This window comes from Onychostoma macrolepis, chromosome 11 (genome assembly GCF_012432095.1).
Source record: "Onychostoma macrolepis isolate SWU-2019 chromosome 11, ASM1243209v1, whole genome shotgun sequence".
Lineage (NCBI taxonomy): Eukaryota > Metazoa > Chordata > Actinopteri > Cypriniformes > Cyprinidae > Onychostoma > Onychostoma macrolepis.
The window spans coordinates 22,178,855-22,201,135 of NC_081165.1; the positions used below are offsets into that span (position 1 = coordinate 22,178,855).

General features: G+C 38.0%; 1 protein-coding gene across 1 annotated transcript in view; it reads left to right on the forward strand.

The window, feature by feature from the left end:
* Window positions 1–2,144: 2,144 nt before the first annotated feature.
* Window positions 2,145–22,281, forward strand: part of lrig1 (leucine-rich repeats and immunoglobulin-like domains 1) — a 35,996-nt gene continuing 15,859 nt past the window's right edge. Inside the window, exons 1-5 of the mRNA XM_058791188.1 lie at window positions 2,145–3,336; window positions 14,967–15,038; window positions 15,980–16,054; window positions 21,525–21,662; window positions 21,776–21,919. Coding sequence (XP_058647171.1) covers window positions 3,146–3,336; window positions 14,967–15,038; window positions 15,980–16,054; window positions 21,525–21,662; window positions 21,776–21,919 — 620 coding nt within the window. The 5' untranslated portion in view covers window positions 2,145–3,145. The remainder of the gene's footprint in view (window positions 3,337–14,966; window positions 15,039–15,979; window positions 16,055–21,524; window positions 21,663–21,775; window positions 21,920–22,281) is intronic.

The following is a 22,281-nucleotide window of genomic DNA, read 5'->3' on the forward strand; positions in this document are numbered from 1 at the left end:
TCTTTAAAAACGAATGACTTACAATCACACTGTAAATTGCTGTCAGTATAACGCCCCCTTTTAGCCATCAGTGTTGCAATCTACCAGTCAGTGTGCAGGTGTGATGCAACTATAATTGTCTAAAATGTACTGCTCAGTACAGACTCATTGAATTACAGCACATTTAGAGCAGAGCATATGAAACCTTTCTTCACGCCTCATCTGAAACTCAAACTGCGTTTTCTCCTTTGGGTTTAGGGATTCTCGCTTTTTAGCCAGGACTCAGAGATATGATGAGACGTGCAAGTGTCTCTGCTTCCTATTAACCCAGGCATTTCCTCGCTATAGCGCACACCCGTTAAACATCCAGAGATAGCACAACGTGCTGGCTTCGTTTCACGCCTCTCCATTTTATTGTTGACGAATAGCTTGAGCAGATGGACTCGTTATCTTTGAAGATTCCAGCACGGCCAGCGTGATAAATTGGCACAGGCCTGCAACACACATAGGCACACTGACAAAAACACACAAAACGCAGCTCACACAGATGGAACGGCATCCCTTCCAACCTTGAATTATCTACCGTTTAAAAACTCTGGTTCAGGCCCACTTCACCTCACTCTCTCCTTCAGAGAAGCACAAAATCCAATGTCTTCATGCGCTGTACCATCTGTCCAGAACCTTGCACGAGGCTCTTTCATCTTCTTCCAGCTGTGGATGTGCACTGGATGGAGTGTGAGTAAGAGAGAACAAGAAAGAGAAGTAAGGATCTCTCATCTGATACGCACATTAGTTTACTGGCAAACGTTCTCACCACTATAACTGATCCAAAAACATCCCAGAGACAGCGTTTGCTAAAATTCTCAGGTGTGTTCTGAATGAAATGTTATGTGCGAAAGGGTCCAGAAGTTTAAACTTGATTATTTTAATCAAATCAGTGAGAATTCATAGCTATGTTCCATAAAAACAATATAAACAAACAATAATAGCTCTAATAATAACAAAGTTTCACTTTAGATTACAGAATCATGCTGTCACATGTGTAAATGCAGATTCAGTGCATACTATTTGTAAATTAGAGCTGTCTTTTCCTATTTTGGATTTTAAACATTGTTATCGTATTGTTTTTCAAGCTCACTAACGCTACTGATACTACCCTTCAAACACTAAACTGTGTCTCTTTATGGCTCTTTATGGTCTCTTGACACTTGTGTCACTTCCAAGTTATTTGTAAAGCAACTGATTTACAGTCGGCACACTGACAGATAAATCATATGTGAAACCATGTCAAGAGCCCTCTCAGAATAGAAAGCTAAAATACCTGAGTCAAATGCCATTTGGGTTAAAGAGGAAAAAATGTGGGATCACTTATTTGAATAGATATATTTATCAGCAATTTGGCTTCAAGTTTATGTCAATATTACATAAAACAAAATCCTTTTATTGTTGTCACTCTAAAGCTACTTTTTAATTGATGCCTATTTATCAAGGAATTCAGCATGAAATAGAAAGTTTTATGTGACAAAAAATAGTATTTTACAAATGAAACATTTTAGCTTTTCTGTGTCAAAAACAACACAGAAATGTGAACTAGCATAAATAAATAATAAAATAAAATAAATAAAATGCAGAAAGTCAATTGTTTATTTCACTTTCCTGGTTTGCGTTTTTACATTCTATGTTTATATACTATAGTTAATTATTATATTACATTATATTATATTAATAAAACAGATAACTAACCCTGAACATTGTCTCTTTAAGACGCGATGAGAGTGAAAGGATATTATATTATATTATATTAACAAAACAGATATCTAGCCCTGAACATTGTCTCTTTAAGACGCGATGAGAGTGAAAGGATATTATATTATATTATATTAACAAAACAGATATCTAGCCCTGAACACTGTCCATTTAAGACGCGATAAGAGTGAAAGGATATTATATTATATTATATTAACAAAACAGATTTCTAGCCCTGAACATTGTCTCTTTAAGAAGCGATGAGAATGAAAGGGGGCGGTGCAGTTTCGCACTCTGGGTGGGAAAGATGGGCGGGGCTAACGCGATTTGACTGACAGCTGAGCCCTGGAACGTCCAAAATCGTAGCGCCTGGGCGCTCCAAAGCAGCCAATAAGATCCAGAGTTTGGCCGTCAATCATTCTCCAAGCACCAATCGGAAAGCAAAACGAGGGAATCTTTATCACTCCCGATGTATCCAACGTGGGACGAAAGAACGTCTGGATAAAAAGAAAGTAAAGTCCGGGAGGGGGAAAAACAAGCGGTTGAAACGGTCAGAAGTGCGAGGTGAATTAGTGAATTATCGGAGTTTTCGGACCGTACAACGAGATCAAGATAAAAGCTTCCCAGTTCCTTCAAACCGCGCTCAGGGTTGCTGGAGAGAGAGAAGGAACAAACGCGAGCCGCAAAGTTCACAACAGTCGGACGGCTTTACTGGAACTGTTTCGCTTCAAAAGTGGTTTATTATTATTCACTTATGTGATCCAAACGCCTGCATTCGCAGTTTGGAAACTTTATATCAAGTCCGTGAAGAAGCGAGAGCCTCAAACTTTTTTTTTTTTTTTAGGAGTGCGGTTTTTCCTGAGGAAAAGTTTCTTTAAAGCGCCGTCGATCCCAGATTTTCTTTCAACCCGCTCGTATGGAGTTAATGGACACGATCAACTATGGTTTTACTTTTCATAATAACGAATCACTTGGGATCGGCACATTATAAAAACTGCAGAAACGCCGTTGACGATTTAAACTCTTCAAACTACATTTGATTCAGTGGATCTCTCTTGCCAAAACAAAGCGCCTGTCTATCTCCCATCCAGAGCCCCTTTTCAACCTTTTAAGGACAACTGCATTTAGTTTTGGCTTCTGGACAAGTTTCTTGTATTGCCTCGTCGTGATTCACCTTTGATTTACTTAACGTTACGTGGTGGAGCAGGGGAGTTCAATTTTTTTTTACTGTGGACCGTTTTCGAGTGCAGGACTCATGCATTGCCCAAAAGCATCGCAGTATAATTTGATATTACCTTTGGGTAAACAAACAACTTAATGAAGGCGAATTACTCGGACTCTGAGAAACTCAATAGGTTCGAGCTGTCCGTTTGTGGATGAGAGAGATCAGTCGTTAAGCGCTGAGACAACTGGATACAAAATGGCGGCGTGGCTGGGACAGATGGGATCACTTTCATATCATGTGTTTTATTGGCTTTTGACGCTGGGACTGTTAATCAATTATAGCGCACCGTGTCCTCAAAACTGTACGTGTACGCTTGATACGACCGACTGCAGTCATTTAGACCTTACTGATGTCCCTCAAGACTTGCCTAAGAGCACTGTGCATCTGTAAGTACACAAAACTGTCCAGCCCGAACGAAATGTACATTTAAAACAGTATTCTCTTCAAAATATCATGCTTTAAGTTCTTTAACACTCTTAACTAAAGTTGTCCAGGGAAGAAAACGACTCAAAAGTCACAAAAACAACAAGTGTCATGTCCTATATAATGCTTTATACTTATTTAAAATTACTTTAAAGTCCTGACAAAAGTTTCTCTTTCCATTAAAATCATGAAAGGGTATTGCTTATGAGTAGTCTCAGGCCTGGTTGTGACCTGCTAGGTTATGACATGCTAGTTACTGTCATAAGTTTGGAAACTCTGACAGACAGTGTTAGGAGGCCTGCTGATATGAGTCAAAGTCATGAAACAATGATCACAATTGATTATTTGCTGGAAGATCATTTTGGTCTTTAAAAAATATATTGTTAGAATAGAGTGCTAAAAAAAAAAACAAAGGATGAAGCTCATAATAATAAAAAAATATCTTAATGGTTGTATTCAGGGTTTATTTTATATTGAAACCTAGTTTACTTATAAGTATTCTACAGCTCTGACAGGCATCACCACCTTCAGTTATCCTTTTGCACAGGACTTTTTCATAAACTGTGGCCATAATAATGTAGTTTAGTGGGTTTGACATTATATTTGGTCTGGTTTATAGATTATGACTTAAAATTTGTTATTTTCTTTATAAGTGCCCTATACTAAGATGGTTGATCCAGTTAAACGCGTAGTACAAACTGAAAACAGTGGCAAAAACAGTGGCAATGATCTTGATGTTATGTTTTATGGTCATCTGTCATTTTATAAACTCCCAGATATGTTTTTTAAAGATTAACATCACACAAAAAGTATAAAGCCATTATAATAACTGTATTTTCTTAATATTTCTCCTCAAACACTCACTTTTATAAACATCTTTTTGGACGTTAGGTGTTAATGTAATGTATCTGTATGGCCTAGACAAAGTTCCTAAGGTGTTATCTGCCTGTGTGTTCAAGATCACAATCATCATTTTCAAAGGGAATGATTTTACTGCCCAGTATTATCTTTTAACACCTTTACTGCATGTTTCATCACTGCGAAGAGACCTGTTTTGTCTGTTGATTTCACAAAAGCAGCTCCCTTACTATTCTTGTCAGGTTTAAAAGATGGTTATCACGCACAAGTTGCAACACGGAAGCATCAACTGAAGTCATGAGCTATCCGTTTTGCATTTTATATCATCCGATTTGCCAAATTGTAGTCAGACTTGGTCGTTTGGTTCTTCGTTGGGCTTTATTTGAAATGTATGAAGCTTATTAGTTGTAACTGAGGGTGGCTGACATATTCGTTCTTTGTCTGATAGGACCGTGAAACATTCATTACACATGAGATCAGGCTTTAGATGGGAATGATTGGGCAGGTAGCTCTGTTGGTGTTCTGCCTCAAGGACTGTCTAACCTACTGCTGAGTAATTTGACCTGGTCTGGCTGAGTGCTTTAGTCTGTGGTCCTTGACTATACCATTTAAATTCATATAGTAATTTTAGTGGGAAGCTAATGTGACATATTTAAGGATATTCAATGAGAAAAAAATCTGGGAGATTGGAAATTGATTATTGGATGGTGAAAAGTGGTCTCTATATGACAGGTGGTTGGAGAAAGGGGGTTGAAATAAAAGGGTGCGTTTACATCAGCGAAAAAGGTAGAATAAATAATTAACAACAAGATCAGGAACGTGAATTAAGAAAGTAAATTAACACAAATTCTATTTCATGTTGACTGTGTTTCAGCTACCAATCAAATTCAATTGCAGGAAAATCAGGGCCATGTTTGTCACAGATTAAGCATGAAGTGGCAATAAATAACTGATTTATTCCATATTATACAGTTAAATTGGCATATTAAATCATTTAAAGGGGACCTATTATGCCCCTTTTTACAAGATGTGAAATAAGTCTCTGATGTCCCCAGAGCGTATATGTGAAGTTTTAGCTCAAAATACCCCACAGATAAATTTTTATAGCTCGTTAAAATTGCCACTTTTAGGGTATGAGCCAAAACGCGCTGATTTTGAGTATGTTGCTTTAAATGCAAATGAGCTGTTGCTCCCAGAGAAGAGGGCGGAGCTTCAAGAGCTCAAGCTCCGGTATTAGTAGTATTAGTTTAATACTATTAGTAGTATTAAATTAAATTTAACCACAGTGTCCTCGGCTCAGATGAGGGGAGATTATGGTGACTCCTATGTTCATTAGTGCATCCCAAAACAACACTTGTAAAGCCTCTTTGGCACTGACATTGTATATTTCTCCAGTAATGGCGGACCGCAGCTTCTCACTCAGGGCTGTGTGTGTGCTAGTAGGGCAGAGAGCGTCACAAATGGGCGGGACTTTTTCCCCTCTGTGACGTGAACAGAGGGAGAATCTGAAACGGCTCTTTTGGAGAGTGATTTAGGTTTTATAAAAAAATGAGTTGGTGGATTTTTAACATTATAGGCTGGTTGTTTTCACACACTGCAGCCACACAGCTGTGTTCAAACACCTTATAAAAGTGATTTTTGCATAATAGGTCCCCTTTAAAGTGTCTTGTTTCAGACTAGTATTAGAAGCGGTTAAAAGCTTTGACAGTGCTTTTATTGATAGGGTGCAACTGCCCAACAGGTGATATATACATTTCCTCCTGACTTTCTTTATATATGGTCTTTAAAGCGTGACTGTTTTTGATATTCAAACCTCATTGACAGCAACAGCATTAACCCAAAACAACTGGCTCCTTGTTGTTCTTAACCAGTGGCTCTTTGTCTCTCATAAGCTTAAGGCAACTGTGGTCTATCATAATGCTGATTATTTATTCTTATTAATCCCTACAACTATCCCTATTCAAATGTCACTATTCATGTTCGGAGCTTTTGTACGCCTCTCTGGCAACTGACAAGCAGTCAAAGCGCTAGTGCTCGTGACATCCAAACCTGTTGCTTGCGTAACCACGCCGCACAAACTCGCCCAAGGAACGTCAAACTGCGTTTTAGCATTTCCATGAACTAAAAGGCATGTTCCAGCATCTTAATGTCCCTTTATCATCTGCTTTCATGTTGACAGATCCAACAGAAGCTGGATTTTAAAGTTATAGGCCAGAGATATTTTTTGGGTTGTCCGTCTGCAATATATCAATCAAGAGTAGAAAAAGCTTTGGTTGGAAAAACCCTGTGGACATGGCCTGAGTATAAAATCAAGCCTTAATACCTTCCAGTTGTCCAAATAGTTTCTCCATACTGCCCATTTTTTCTTTCTTTCATTTAATGGTTCCCCCATGGCTCGCAGAGACCCTGATGGTGAGTAGGAAGCAGCGAGGTGTTGGCATCGTCAACTCGCACATGGTCCTTTGTGGATTCAAGTTAACTTTGAGATATGGGCCTTACGACTTTATTAAGATAAAGACTGATGGAGTTATTCATGGTGAGGGTTACAGGAATATTTCACCCAAAAATCGTTCTTTCTTTTGCGGAACACAAGAAGATATTTTGAAGGATGTTGGTAACTAAACAATTTTGGTGACCATTGACTTGCATTGTATGGACAAGGAGACATTTTTTATGTTTCACAGATGAAAGTAAGTCATACAGCTTTAGAAATATGTGCGGGTGAATAACTGATGAACTACACCTTGAACCTGAGTGCGGAGGAGACGTCGAATTAACTGATGAATGTTATGAGTAATCTTATTGGCTTCACTGATGCATGACACAGTCATCTCCATCTGCGAATTTGAAAAAGTTGTCTGAATTCCTTGTGAATTAAATTATTTTCTTTTAGAAATGTTTCCTGCATCAGATCCATCTGAATTATAGAAAAATTGAGCAGTTTTGATTATGGAAATTTATGCGTGTCTTTGGCGTCTTGCATTCATCAGGACTGACCCTTTAAAATTCAGGATAAATGAGATCCGTTTTTGATTAAATAGCTATTTAATTTTGTCTGTTTATTCAGGGTGCTGTGAAGACCGTGGTGATGGAAACAGTTTGGCTTGATGTAACGAGCTGTATGAGTCTTACTTCTCAAAGTAAACTGCAACGACCCTTTGGTGGCCCTCCTGATTGTTTTGAAACCAGAGGGGGTGGTGGTTGGTTTGTATGTGCAACCTGGGTTGCCACATGTGTGAGTGTAGTTTGGTCACCCTTTAGGCTTGGTAAACAGCCCGCCAGATTTTTCTCACCACCGCGAAGGGGTTTTGATGTGTTTTTTTTGTGTGTGTTTTTTTGTTTTAATGCATTGTGAGGGATGGTCTTTTCTTTACGGTCCCTGTCACCTGTTGTGGAGCCGCTATGTAAACCTGAAAGTTAAGGGTGTGGTGCTTCTTTAGCCAGGCTACAAAAGTTAGTTCAATGTCACGGTCCATTGCTTTCCATTGACAAAATTTCTAGATCTTGATCTACTTCTCTGACCCATTGTTTATTCTTTCAACGTGTGTAAACCAGTCAGCAGTATGTCTTTAGCCGTCAAACTCGTTTCGATGCTTGTTCATTTCATTATCAGAGCAGTATGCTTTATTAATCCCGTTGCTGTATATTTGGGTCACGCTCAAAAACAGCAACTTGCATTCTAGATTTTTGACAGCATAACGCATAACACGTGTAAAAGCTGAGCTGGTTTGCTCCAGGTGTGTGCGGTAGCCTGGAGCGGGGTTTGTTTGCGTTATCGGATTGTGAGTTAAAGGAGTGCCATGCCGTATTTAGCTTGGCCTGCATGGCACAGAGGTTAACGGCACCTTCCGTTAGCACTGCTCTTGTGGAGTTTCCATGCATTCAAGGACATTTTATCCATTGCTTTATGCCCAGGCCTTTCCAGTCAGCCAAAATGCAAGGTTTTGTCTGTTAATGCGCATTAAAACATGAAACTAGTGATTTAATGGTGAGCTGACAGAGCGAATATCTTCAGAAATGCTTGTGTTTGCTATTTAGACTAGTTTAGATGTAGACGAGTGTTGTTATGTCTCGGTTAGGGGAATGGCAGCCACACTAGTACCAGAATCGAAATTCCAAAAGGATCAAACAAATATTCCAGATTCTCTTTCTGTTGAGACACATTTGAGCACCTCCTTCTCTCCCCTCCTTTGTTTAAGTGTCTACAAAGTGATGGATGACTCATCTGTGAATTCTGTACATCTGGTAAGAGTTTAGAGATCTGGAAAAGACATAAAAAAAGAGTGAAAGAAAGGGGAGGGGTGAGAGAATTGGAGAGTAACAGGCCTTATAGAGCACCCCCAGCACATTTGGTCTGGTGACTAAAATCACCATTTAACATTCTGTGAAAGCGTTACTGACAAACTACCTCTTAACCCCATGATACTGCGTATAGTTTCCAGAAGTTTTATGGCATTAAACCATAATGTGCAGGTATAGAGGTTGATATGCATATTGGGTTGATCGGCAATTTCTGCTTATTTCTGTACACTTTTTTTATGTTTTTGTTTTCTTTTCTCCTTTTTTTTTTTTGAGCTAATCAGTATCCACGAATCAAATTTATCAACACACCTTTCCCATGTTTAACGGCGCTGCTGCTGTCTTATAACAAGAATAATAATAAATTCATTTAAAGTTTTTATTTTATTTTTATTATTTAATATGTCCATATAGTTTTTTAAAATCTTTATTATTTGAATCTTTATCATTTTTATTTTAGTACATCAAGTTAAACTAAATGAAAGGAAGTGTATGCTAAGTTTTAATACATTTTTAATAATTTGTTTATTTTTAAGTAACTATAATAACCCTGATCTATATTAACAATAATAATAATTGTATTAATATAATAATAGTTTTATAATTATTGAATGCATATAGACTAAATATCATACTAATACTATAATCTGATATATTTGGTCACCATTGAGTGTATGTAAATGTGCATATAATATTATTTTAATTTTTTTATTTAGATTATTGGCAAAAAGCCCTATATATACAGTGTCTTTGCTGTGTTAGAATTATTCCCTGGTATGTACATATATAAATTTGACTCTGCTGGTCATACAGCCAGCCCCACAAAATTCAATTTGATATATGTTTTATACAGTATATGATGAATATACTGCTGAAGTTGACCACTCTGAAGTTTCCGGCTAAACTAGCGGTGCAATTACTCCAGAGTTTTCCTTTCTGTTAAGATAATAAACCGTATGCAGGGCAACTCTGTAATCTAACAATCACTTGTTCTGTTCACTTTGAAGTTTTCTGGAACAATCTGTCACGAGCTGATCTGTAACTATGCAGGACGTATTTTCACTCCCTGGGTTTACTTTACAAGATTAAAAATGATCAATTTGAAACAAATGTGTATATAATCAAGTGTGAGCATGTTGGACATTTGCCTGGCATCTGTGGTTCTGGTACCGACTACCCTTTTCTTACCGGCTCCTGAGCCCAATTTCTGTCATCTACCTTGTCTTTAAATTGCGTCGAGTTTGTCTTGGATTTAAGCTTAATGTTAGTCAATTTTTTTTTCTTGTTTTCTCATATTTAATTTCTTTCTCTCCCACCGTGTAACGTTCACTTCCTGATGATCTTTATCTCATGATCTTGACTCTAGATTCGATACTCTCGCTCCCTTTTCTGTGCTTTGTTTGGACTATCTGCAAAAGCTCCTGGCTTCACTATCAGTGGTGTTGCCGGGCTGTAAATGGTCTTTATGGCAGGAAACAGAGAGAAAGGAGCACAAGCTGTGCGGCTTTTGGAGAAGCAAGTGTCTATCCGTCTGGTTTGCCTTGCTCAGTGCTGTGACAGAGGAGTTATTCTTTGACTAGTTTATGGCCCTCTGAAACAGGGTGCATTAAAGACGCTTCTGTCTTCCAGCTGCATCATAAAGCTCCATCATTGACATCATTTCACACTTCCAAAGACCGAAGTTCACACTCCGCTTATCAGCGATAAAGATAGATAGATAGATAAAAGTCGCCTCTTTGCCGTTCTACTCACAATATGGCCCTTGAGGGAAAAACTGACATAACAGAGTCATTTTTATTGCTCATATAACAGGCGATAACTATAACGTATATTATTTCCAATACCTTATTGAGCCAGCATGTCAGAGCTCAGTTAGATATCGACATATCAACAGGTCCACGTTGTTTACACTCAAATCAACGTGACTATTTGAAAGTATTATCATTCTGGCCTAAAATAATAATAATGAAAAAAAAAAAAAAGTTCAGTATGTTATTGAGAATTTGTTTTAGTTGTGTTTTTCCCCCCTCTGGTCATTTCCTAAATGACTTTGACCTTTGTTAGGTGTGAATGTTCTCGTACCCTTGGTTTCCTGGCACAGGAAGCTCTTGGCTGTTTGCCTTCAAGTTTAACGGAAACGAGAAAAATAGACATCAATGACTGTTAGAGTTGAAGTTGAATTTACTAGCCTGTACTAGCACGATTAGATTGGAAGTCATTATTGTCATTGCTATAAAATGGTTGAATAGCATGTAAGCTCTCTGTTTTCACTGAAATTGAAGTGAGCTGAGCAGATAGAGGATGATTTGGAATATTCTTGAAAATAGCATTATTAGAGCTGGAAAAGCATATTGCACTCACTTTTACTTAAAGGGAATTTCAACTACGCTGACTAGTTTCTTAACAATCCAAAAAATAGTTTCTGGTTTCCTCTAAGGGTCCAGTCGGCCTGCAGGACTCCCTGAGGAAGAGAAGAGGCGTTTGTTTAGTTCAGAGTAAGACCAGGGTTTGTTAATGGTTTGAATCATTATAGGCATGAAACAAATAGTTTAAGAACAGAAACGTGATCATATCGTCTGAGTTTGCAAATAGCCTACGCACACAGTCGTTTAATTAGTTGACTTGTGCTACTTTTCACATTGATTTCTTGAAGATTGAATGAAGATTTCTAGCCTTGATATACAGTGTTATAGAAATATAAAATAAAATAGAATGTATAGAGATTTCTGTATAAATGTATAGCTGAATGCATACAGCATATATGAATTTAAGACTTTTTTCCGCCCAGTTGTTTTAGGAAACAATTGGGGTTTTTTTTGCAATGTGCTAAAACATTCAAACCTAGTAAGTGAAATCATTCAAGACCCCACGATACAACTTGATGTTTTTCGGTTATTTTGACACATTTCTGACATATAACAGGAAGATGAGGTGGGAAATATCAGTAGGCTTATATTCTTGAACTTGAACTTAATATTCATCAAAGAATTCTGAAAAAATAAAATCATTTACACAAAAATACGAACTGTTTTCAACATCATGTGACAATGAAGATTGGAGTAATAGCCATCAATGAATTACATTTATAAGTAGGCCTATATTATTTTTTTTACATGAAAAAAACAAAACAAAACACAATCTTACTGACCCCAAATGTTTATATAGTGTGTTGTTGTATACTGACCCTAAACTTTTGTGCCTCAAAGTTAACAGACATGGACTAAGCCACATTTTGGCCGCCAAAAAAGACCTCATTCTTAAAGACTTTTAAATCAGCCTCACAGAGCATTAGTTAAGCCTGCTGTACGGTTACAACGACCATGTGATTTATGCCTCACAGGTCAGCCTGAAGGTGTGAAAGTTAGTGTTATCTGATAAGATAAAGCGGCTTAAACAAAGTGGAGCCACTGAGAATTAAACACGGAGATTATATAAACACTCTCATTTCCTTTTTGACTGGTAAGGCATAGGTCAGTTCTCCAAGCATCACGAGGTCCCCATGACGACTGAGGTGATCTAGTCTGAGCGTTTTGTCTGATTGGCTGTATAACAGTAAAACATTTAAATGACTCTTAACACTTCCCGCCACTTTATTAGCTCCACCCACTAATGACTGACAGAGCTGTTGGCAAACACATTTATATCTTAGTCCAGATAATTGTGAAATGGCTTAACCCGGTATTTGGTCTCCTTTTCAGCCCTTAAAATTCTGTAGTGGAAAGTACTAATATGAGCATTAGTCAGTAATGGGTGTGTGAAAGACGAGATTGTCGGTTTCATTACTCTCACTCTCAACAATTTGCAGGTTGGAAACAGCTAAAGCAGATTAGCGACTAGAATTCTACATGATTTACATGATTTTCTTGGCAGTATTCGTGCCCCCTGGCGAGCCTCTCAAAGCCTGCAATTTTTTACTTTGCTTTGGTATAATTAGGTAATTGCCTCGTGGTACAGGACTGTAATTTTGCTGTGTTCACCTCTGTCAGACGATTGCCTTGAGGGCAGTTCACCCTGTGTTATTATCTCCGTTGAGCCACAGAAGCATTGTGACAGTTTTGCCTGTTCAACGCAACCAAATAACGTACTAAATTGCGTTCTAGTTTATGTAACTTTCCCGCTTGAATAGGGACAAATTGAGCTACTAAGAGTGTGATTAGTAAACATTTTCCTTTTGTTTATGCCTTTTTCAGTATACAATCCCCAGTTTGAGACGGTATACAGCCATTGTAAATATAGTCCATGTCTGTTCTTTCTCAAGTTTGCATACGTACGGCTTCACAGTCTGCAGTTGACAGCTCAGGGTGAGAAACAGACACATTATATAGCGTGTTAGGTAATTCCGCTTCTTTACAACCAGCTGTAGCTCCACAAACCTGTCAAAATCAGCTCAGCAGACGGAAGAACAGCCATCCAGTTGTTTCTTTACAAGTGCAGATGAGCTGCCGATTAAAACGTTTAACACTGCTAAGTGGAACTTGATGGGTGTGCCATTGAATCTGTTAGTCAGGGAGTTGAAGATAATCCGAAAGTCAATACATGGTGTTTGCAGGAACGAGCAGCTTTCTAAACGGATTTTACAGGCGGACACTTCCTATTACCCTGCGATCGTTGTCCCATAGTATTACAATGGAAGTGTAAAGTTGAAAACTGTTTAACCTGGATTGTTCAAAAAACATAAATATATACAAACAAATATATATTTGCTGAAACATTTAGCCAATTTAACCTGGTATATTCCTCAAAGAAATACTAAATTATTTTTTAATTGAGTATTCTTTTTAATATATATATTATATTTTCTTTTTAGGAATATATTTTTCCATATATATATATATATATATATATATATATATATATATATATATATATATATATATATATGGAAAAATATATCTGTTTTAAAAAGGCTGTACTTTTGAAGATTCTCATAAAAACAAAGAGGTAAGAACGTATCGTAGTTTCCACAAAAATATTAAGCAGTGTATCTGTTTTCAACATTGATAATAATAAGAAAAGTTTTTTCAGCTTTGCATCGCAGGAATAAATTACATCTTAAAATATATTAAAATAGAAAATAATTATTTTAATTTGTAATAATATTTTGTTGTATTTTTGATCAAATAAATTCAGCCTTGGTAAGTGGTGTTGGAGCATAACTAATTACATGTAACAGTTACGTAATTTAATTACAAAATAAATGTAATTGTAATTCGTTACAGTTACTGAGGAAAAAATGTGTAATTAAACTACAGTTATGAAAATGTTAACTATTACAAAGGGGGTCACATCTGAATGTTTTCACACACGCCTATATACAGATTTAATTGATTTCTTTCCAAAATTAAAATATATTTAACCTAAAATATATTTAAGAACAATCTCTAAGTAAAAAAATGTGCTGAAGTTTGACTTTGTGGTGGCTGTGCTTTACAATTAAATTATAATCTTAATTCAAGTGATGAAGGGTTTTGAAAGTAATCTGTGTTGAGTACTACTGTAAGGTTAACTCTACCTGGTTTAAATGTTTGAAAATGATTAATTGTTGAAAACATTCATTCGAAATTTAGAAAAGTAATCAGTTACATTACTTTAATAAAGTAATTGAAATAGGGCAACTTGAAATCTGTAACCTACTACATTTCTAAAGTAACCTTCCCAATACTATTAGTGAGTATAAGAGACATGGGAAAAAACAACAACAAAAAAACATTAAATGATCTTACTGACCCCAAACATTCAAATGGTAGTGTATATATATGAATGTTTAAAAAGGTTGAAGCCAGAATTGTTGAGTCTTGGTATTTATTTTGGAAAAAACAGTTCAAATCCAACCAACCTGCATCATTTTCCTTATCTCATTCATGTCTAAAAAATTATTAGTGTTCCTGTAAAATATCAAATCAGTCATTAAATCCCCTTTTAAACCAATTATTCTTACTATAAACAATGCAGAGTGAATGGTGCGGCCCATCCAAAAGGAAAATCTGGGCATGCAGTAGCTGAGGAGTGAAGGAAGAAACCCCAGAGCTGACAGGAGCTCTATAGATCACTGCGCCATCAATCTCTGACATTTCAGCAGGGAGAGCAGGAGGCCAGCGCTCTGCCAAGCCCAGTCTGAAGCTCGCCTGAACCGCGCTGAAATGAAGATGACGTCCCGCTAAAGGAGGCTGTTGATGGTCCTGATTTATGGGCCATAAGTGTCGATACGACACGTTTCACTGATGAACCGGACTGATAGATTGTCCGGTGTGTTGTTGAAAGCTGCTGCTGGCGCTGTATATATAGTGAGGCGAGAGATTTAGGGTGCTTGAATGAGTCTGCTCGACCCATGCGAAATGTGATCAAAGAGTAGAGTTTGTCGACTGTTATGAGTGCCTCAATAAAGTGTTTTAATAAATTTCTCTCTCTCTTCCCCTCCCTTTCTCTGTTCACTTAGAAATCTGAGCCACAACAAGCTGGCGGCAGTCGATATGGACATCCTCTCCAATCTGCCCGACCTGAGAGAAGTGTGAGTAGAACAGCCCCGTGTCCCCAGTCCAAACTCCTGTAGATCTGCCCAGCGTCAGCTGTAATTCTGTCCATGATATAAAAAAAGAAAAGAAAAGCAAATTAGCATGCTAGTAAGTTTTTCAGGGCTGTAACAGAATGTTCTAGGGTGGTGTTGGCCTTCACAAGGCCAGCGTTTGTTTTCAGGACAATGGTGTCTTGATATTGATCTTAATTCGGCTTCATTCAGTTCAAATCCAGCATAAAAACCTGTTTGTTTGAAGTGAGTAGAAGTGCTGGTTAATGCTATGTGTAAAACCACTTCTATACTTGGCTAGAAAACATTTTCACAGCTAATGCCCCATAGAGAGAGGCAATTGAACGAAGTACATTAAATGGTGTAATAACATTAATTACAGCCGTTAGCCACAATCAGTCATAAATAATTTTAAAGCGTGCTGTCAGTGCTATTGGATATTTAAGCACTTTTGCTAGTGGCCATTGTCTTGAAAGTGGCGGAGATTGGGAATAAAGAGGTTTGCTATTATAAGCGCCTTCCATCATCACCCGACACCAGCCACTAACCTGCGCTGTAAATATTTAATACATCGAGGGACTGTGTCTGGCCCTTAGCCAGATGGGCCTACTTTCCTTTCTCTCTCTCTCTCTCTCTCTCTCTCTCTCTCTCTCTTTCTCCCACTCTTGATGTTTTGATGGTCATTGTCAGTAAGACCCTTACCGTAAAAATATCTATCTATCTATACATTAAACATCTTGTCATATATTTTTATTAATATTTTTATTGTAAAATACTTCACACATTCCAATATATATTAAATGTATTATTATATATTATAAATATTATATTATAGTATATGATATATTTATTGTATTATAATTAAATAAGAAATATTATTAGAAATGTTATAAATTATATTAAGCTATGTGTTTTTTGCTTGACAGGAGGCTTGACCACAATGAGCTGACATCCATCCCTTCATTCGGAGACGCAGCAGCAACAGTCGCTACACTCTACTTGTAAGTGAAACGTCATTGTGTGCTCTGTGATGACGGCTGCTGCTGAGGTGGCACTTTCTGTACTGTACAAATTATTGTGCATGGTGTGGGCGGTCATTTTTTTCTTCAGGGAAAATTTCAGTTTTAGCATGTCAACTCGGGCCTTTCCATTTGCTACTTGTTTCATTTTTTGTAGTTATTAAGTCAGATAGAAAAACTTTGCACGCCTAAAAACTCCCACTTCTAATAGATGGTGTCTAGTGTTGCTGGCTGTGAAACTCAGACTGGTGGGACTGCCTTTATTAGCCTTACCCTGGAGAATTACTGCCTTATTTGGAGTAATCACGTGTATGTGTTTGTTTCTTGGCGGTTTAGCCCATTCCTTCCTCGGCATCCAGGTACACAGTTATGGTTTCACAGCATTTTAGTAAGACGGCTAGATTTGCTCAAGCTGCAAATATCAGTACTGAATGGCAGGTTTGTACTATAATATTAAAGGAGACGTACGTCACCAAACAGAATTTTAAATTGAGGAATTTAGAAGCAGTGATATTTTTACATCAAAGTATCAAAAAGTAACCTTTGCATTACTATTACTTTAAATAATGCTCATGACTTGTTCATGTTCAATCTGTAGATCCCTGTTTCAGAGCACCAGTTTGCCCGTATCTCCTTCACACCGACTGATAGCCCAGCAGTAATCTGTCTTCTGCATGGATCATGTTCCCATCTGTAATATATCTCTCCACTACCAAATGTGTCGTTCATTTGAGCGGTAAAGCGATCTGTGTCTTTATAGCGGGCAGTTGTGCTGTCATGGTGTGACCTCATTGATTTACAGTTAATCACCGTCTCCCAGAAATGATGAAAACCCTGATGACTGTTTAGTTCACTTCACAGGATTCGAACATTTGATATGACCATGCTGAGCTGTGCTTGGAGGGTATCGGGAAAGGTTGGAATGAGGGGTGATGATCAGGGAATTTAGGTCCAAATGGAAGAGTGCTTCTTTTTTTGGCCTTGGTTCGAGGCCTGTCGCTATGGAGGGCCGCCGCATATCAGGAAGGGCTCATCTTTTTTGAGCCGCACAGCTGAATGCAGTAGAACACCCAGCTGTAGCTGTCAATCAAGTGGTTTACTGTATAAAAAAAAAAAAAACAGATAATGGGGGAGGGGTCAGCAGGATGGGTGGTTACCGATACAGGCGGAGGAAGGGTTAGGAACAGAAAGAGCGAGAGGTCTCAGTTTCCACCTGTGAGGAACACCTGACCCCGCTCCTGCTCGTGGCTCTTGTTCGGAACGCCGATCCGCTCACAGAATTCCTCCCCTCTGAGTTCACCAGCTGGAATGCTGTCGGACAGCAGCTCCCTGTGATACGGCCACAGAGCCAGCACTAAAATACTGCCACGTCTGTCACCAACACCGAACTCCTCAATGCCCTGTTTCATCTGAACTGAGTACGACATTTAAACAGTAGCTCGCTCTTTCCCTCTCTCTCTGGTGAAGTGTTTAAACAGCCGCCATTCTACTGATTTTAATCATTTCATTTGACTGTTGACAGTCATATTGTCACGGTGTGCTGTGCAGCACACGGTCTCACTCTTTATTGCTATGGCAATGCAAGCCATATAAAACAAATACACATTGAAATATAGTTCTTGTGCGTTGATGATTGTCAGCTGTTGGGGAGTGTTTGACAAATGTTACGCTAGCTAGTTGTTTGAGTTGTATGGTAGTGCTGGGTTTATTTGGAGACCACACCACATTTATTTACGTTAAACAATTTGATTGACAATTTTTCAATATGGCCATTTTTAAAGAAACCAGTGTTTTACTAAAATATCCATTAGTGCTTATTAGATTGAATGTTAAAGACAAAACAAAAAAGATAGAAAACTGAATATAAGTAGTTAAATATTTGTTTATATCTTTTAATGAAAATGTATTGGCCAAATAAAAAGCACAATAAAATCACTGACATATTAGCAATGTTGGTTAATTTATGTCGCCAAGAGTAATATTCTGAAATGAAATATGAAGTTGGCAAAAAAGTTAGCAAAATCACTTAAAGGACTGTTTAGGGCCCTATGAAATCTTTTTATTTTTATTTTTTTTATTTTCTGGGTTCCATTTTTTCCGTTTAAATTTTTTCTAATCTCTTTTTTAATGGTTTAGTTAAAGAAATATGAATCAAATATTAATCAAACATGTCTAATTAATTGAAATTATGAAACTTACACAATTTAAATGCAATTTATAAAAAGTTTAACAAAAAATAAATTAAGGCCCTATGAAATGTTAAATTTTTTTCTCAAATTCAGTTTCATTTTATTTATTCACCCCCCCCCAATTTTATGACTAGATTCCATGATTCAGTCTATGTTTTCCGCATCGAAATCACAGGGCCCTACCTGTTGCTGCTTTATGGAACCACCAATAACCAGTTGTTTGGCTTCCTTGGCTAATGTTATGGTTGTGCAAGACAGCATGAAGACAGTGAATTTGTTACAAAGCTATGTTTTGCTGGTTTTTATCTGTGGAACTAGTAAGGGTATGGATTTATACTCTCAGATTAAAAAATATTAGGTATAGTTCACCCAAAAATGAAAATTCTACCATCATTTACTCACCCTCGTGTTGTTCCAAACTTATATGACTTGAATTCTTTTGTGAAACAAAAGAAGATAATTTGAAAAATACCCATACTGTAGAAGTAAATTGTAAACAAAACGATTTGGTTACCATCATTCTTCAAAATATCTTCTAATGTGTTTTAACAGAAGAAATAAAGTAATACAGGTTTGGAATGACATGATGGTGAGTAAATAATGACAGAATGTTAATTTTTTTGGGGTGAACTTTAAAAAAACTAGACTAGTTGGTTGGACTAACTAGTTTACTTGACCATCCCAAACCATACTATCACGACCTGATTCAATCTTTGAGAGCTCTGAACAGCCTTCTCAAACCACCTCCGACATTTCATCTCCTTACTTTGGAGTTCATCAAGCAGATAAGCCAATCAGTGCTGCCTAAAGAAGCTAAACTGCTAATCCTCTGTGCGGTGCAGCTTTGGTTGGAATAACCAGCTGAGATATTCAGCTCCCACGCTCTCTCACCACAACAACAACTGATTCCGACACCGGCCTGGAACCCAGCTATAGCATCTCAGTTTAGCCCAAACAAGCGCAAGAAAAACAACTAAACCACAAGCAAAGTCTTTGTAAACTATTTGTAAAGTGTCATTTTGGCACCGGGTCTGTTTTAGGATCTGCTGTAACCCAGATGGAGTAAGCCAGATCCTAGATCTGAGCAGATTCAGATCTGATCCAGATCCCAGCAGTACCACTTTAAAACGTTTTGTGGATTCAGGCCTGGGATGGCCAATGCATGAGTGTGGGCTGTTTCTCTTGTTAACGTCAGCATGTTTTTTTTGCCTGGTGAAGGTCACCAGCTGCTGACCTGCTACTCAGTGGAGTCTCAGTGCTCTGTTAGTCACAGGAACATCCTGTAGGGTGGTGAGCACAGCACTCGTCCTTATCCATACCCTCTGTCTGTTTATTCAGGTGGGACAGTGGGGGTACTCCCTCCTTTTCTCTTTCCTTCCGTCGTTCTCCCTCGCTCTTTCTTCTGTTCTTCCATTCCTCGTTCTTTTTCCCCTCTTCTCACAATTCCCACCCAGAATTCCAGTTAAGCGGTCAACCCAGGGAGCATCTGCATGTCGGCTGGGTCCCATCTTCACTGGGAAAGGCCTCGCTGGTCTCTCAGGCTCCCACAGAACACCTGCCAGCAGACAACTAGAGCAAAAATCCCCTCTCGGTCTCTGCGGACCATGTGTTTACTGTGAGATTTACGCAGAAATGGGAATCCGAATAAGGAGGCTTTGTTGTTCCAGTAAGGACTCGTCTTTGCTGTACGGGCCTGTCTGCCTGGGCTTTGTGGGGTTTCGATAGCATTGATCGTAGTGCAGGTGCTGGATTGTTAGGAATGACTAGCCGGCCTCAGTGGAGGATGTTTCCGAAGATCTCTTTTTGAGGAACTCTCTACGAATACCTTTTATGGTGAATATTGGAATTGGAAGTTCAGATCTACCAAATAGTAATACCAGGGTACATTGCTATATAATGTTGTATTGAATGAACCATATTCAAATCCCACAGTGTTTACCCCAAAGCTTGTACATGAAGCTTTCATCTAATGCGGCGTCATTTCCTTATGTCTTATTTAATAGCAAGTTTATTAGAGGGAGATTTTCGGATTTGTTTCTTTAGTACTGTCCCATTCTCCAGTGCGGGGATGGCTTACTCTGAAACTACCCCAAAACAAATTCCAGATGTGGAGAGCCTTGACCTCGCCATTCCTTCTGTGGCCGGCAAAAACAAGTGTGATTCCTAAGTCAGCTGCTTTCTCATGCCTCATCTCTGAGGAGAAATAGAAGCAAAGAAAAAAGGGGAAAGGACAGAAATCCAAAGCCCGCATGGGAGAAAACTTTAATTTGATTTGTCTTTACTTAAGAACTGTCCAAGGCTGATGCGACTTAACTTACAAGAAAACAAAATATTTGCGAACACAAATTGTTGATTCTCAAACCAATTTCATTAATTTTACTTTCATTCTTTGAGAAAGGTTGGGTGACTAAATTGTGACAAAACAAAAGTATGACTTTTTCGCAAACAAAACAAAAGTGTCAGTCCATTTACAATCCAGTGCAGAAAAAAAGTAGTTGTATGCATGATTTGTTACTCTTTTGTGTGACTAAACGAAACTAATTTTGCACTAAAAACTAGATGAAAATGAAAAAAATTGTTGAAATAAAGTGGCATATTCCAGTCTTTTCACTGTAAACTGGGATAGAATGAAAGTATTTTAACATCCAAAAGTTCTTCGAGCCATAATATATTTAGTCCGTTGTTAATCTCTTCTGTTGCGTCCAAAGCTATTCGTACAGAAACAGACATGCACAGGTTTAGATGAATCTTTCATCTGACTGATATTTGTCACCATAGCTGGGTTTTTGTTTGGGATTCCAGGCTTGTATGTGTTTGTGCGTCTGCATGCGTGTGTTGACAAATCAAGTTACGGTATCAAGCCACAGTCACTTGGCACTTCTGAAGGCGTGTGTGGAAACAAGCTTCCATTGGGCTTCAAAGCCCTATTGACACATTCTCTCCGAAGGAGCCTCATGTGGTTAGAGCAGCCAGCCACCTATCAGTGCAGATATGTGAGTCAACATATGGTTTTGCATAGCTGCCTATGCACTAATAAACTGAAAAACGCTGACTTATGAATTGTAACCCTTGAAATCAGATCTACGGTCTTAGTCTTTGTCAGGGTGTTCAATTTGTTTGCCTGATCCGTGTAGACATTAAACAATAGATTAGTCTGTAATCTGTCCAGAGAGTCACGTGAAAACGTATTAAACACTCTTTGAAGGTTTGTACAGCTGTGAATGGAGTTAGTTATAATAGATGTGCTCTTTTTTTCCTTCTAGGCACCATAATAAAATCCGCAGACTGGAGGGGAGCCTGCTGCAGAACTTCACCGCTCTGGAGACTCTAGATCTGAGTAATAATGACATCACGGAGCTGAGAGAGCACTGCTTCCCTCCGGGGTTACAAATCAAGGACCTGTGAGAAACCCACTTGTTCTCTCTCTTTCAAATAGATAGAACTGTGAACATCTGTGTTTTCATGTAACACTGTGTTCTTTCACAATCTGAAGCGTGATATTCCATTTTTGTAGGCACCTGAGCAGTAATAAGATTGTTCATCTGGAGTTCGGGGCGTTTAAGAACCTCGCTGGGAGTCTGCAGATCCTCAGACTGAGCCGGAACCGATTGACCCAGCTTCCTGTTAAGGGCCTGGAGCTGCCCAAGCTCACACAACTGTGAGTGCACTACACTCTCTATATATATACACTACCATTCAAAAGTTTGGGGTCAGGTACATTGACATTAACAAATGTATATTTTTATTCAGCAAGAATGCGTTAAGCAAAAGTGACAGTAAAGACATTTATAGTTAAAAAAGTAATTTCATAGAAGTGAAAAATGTATCATGGTTTCCATAAGCAGTGCCACAGTTTTCAACTTTCATAATAAGAAGAAATGTTTCTTGAGCACCAAATCAGTACATTAGTATATTTCTGAAGGATCATGTGACACTAAAGATAAAAAAATCATCTTTGCCTTCACAGGAATGAATTGCATTTAAAAATATATATAAAAATAAATAATATAATCATTTTAA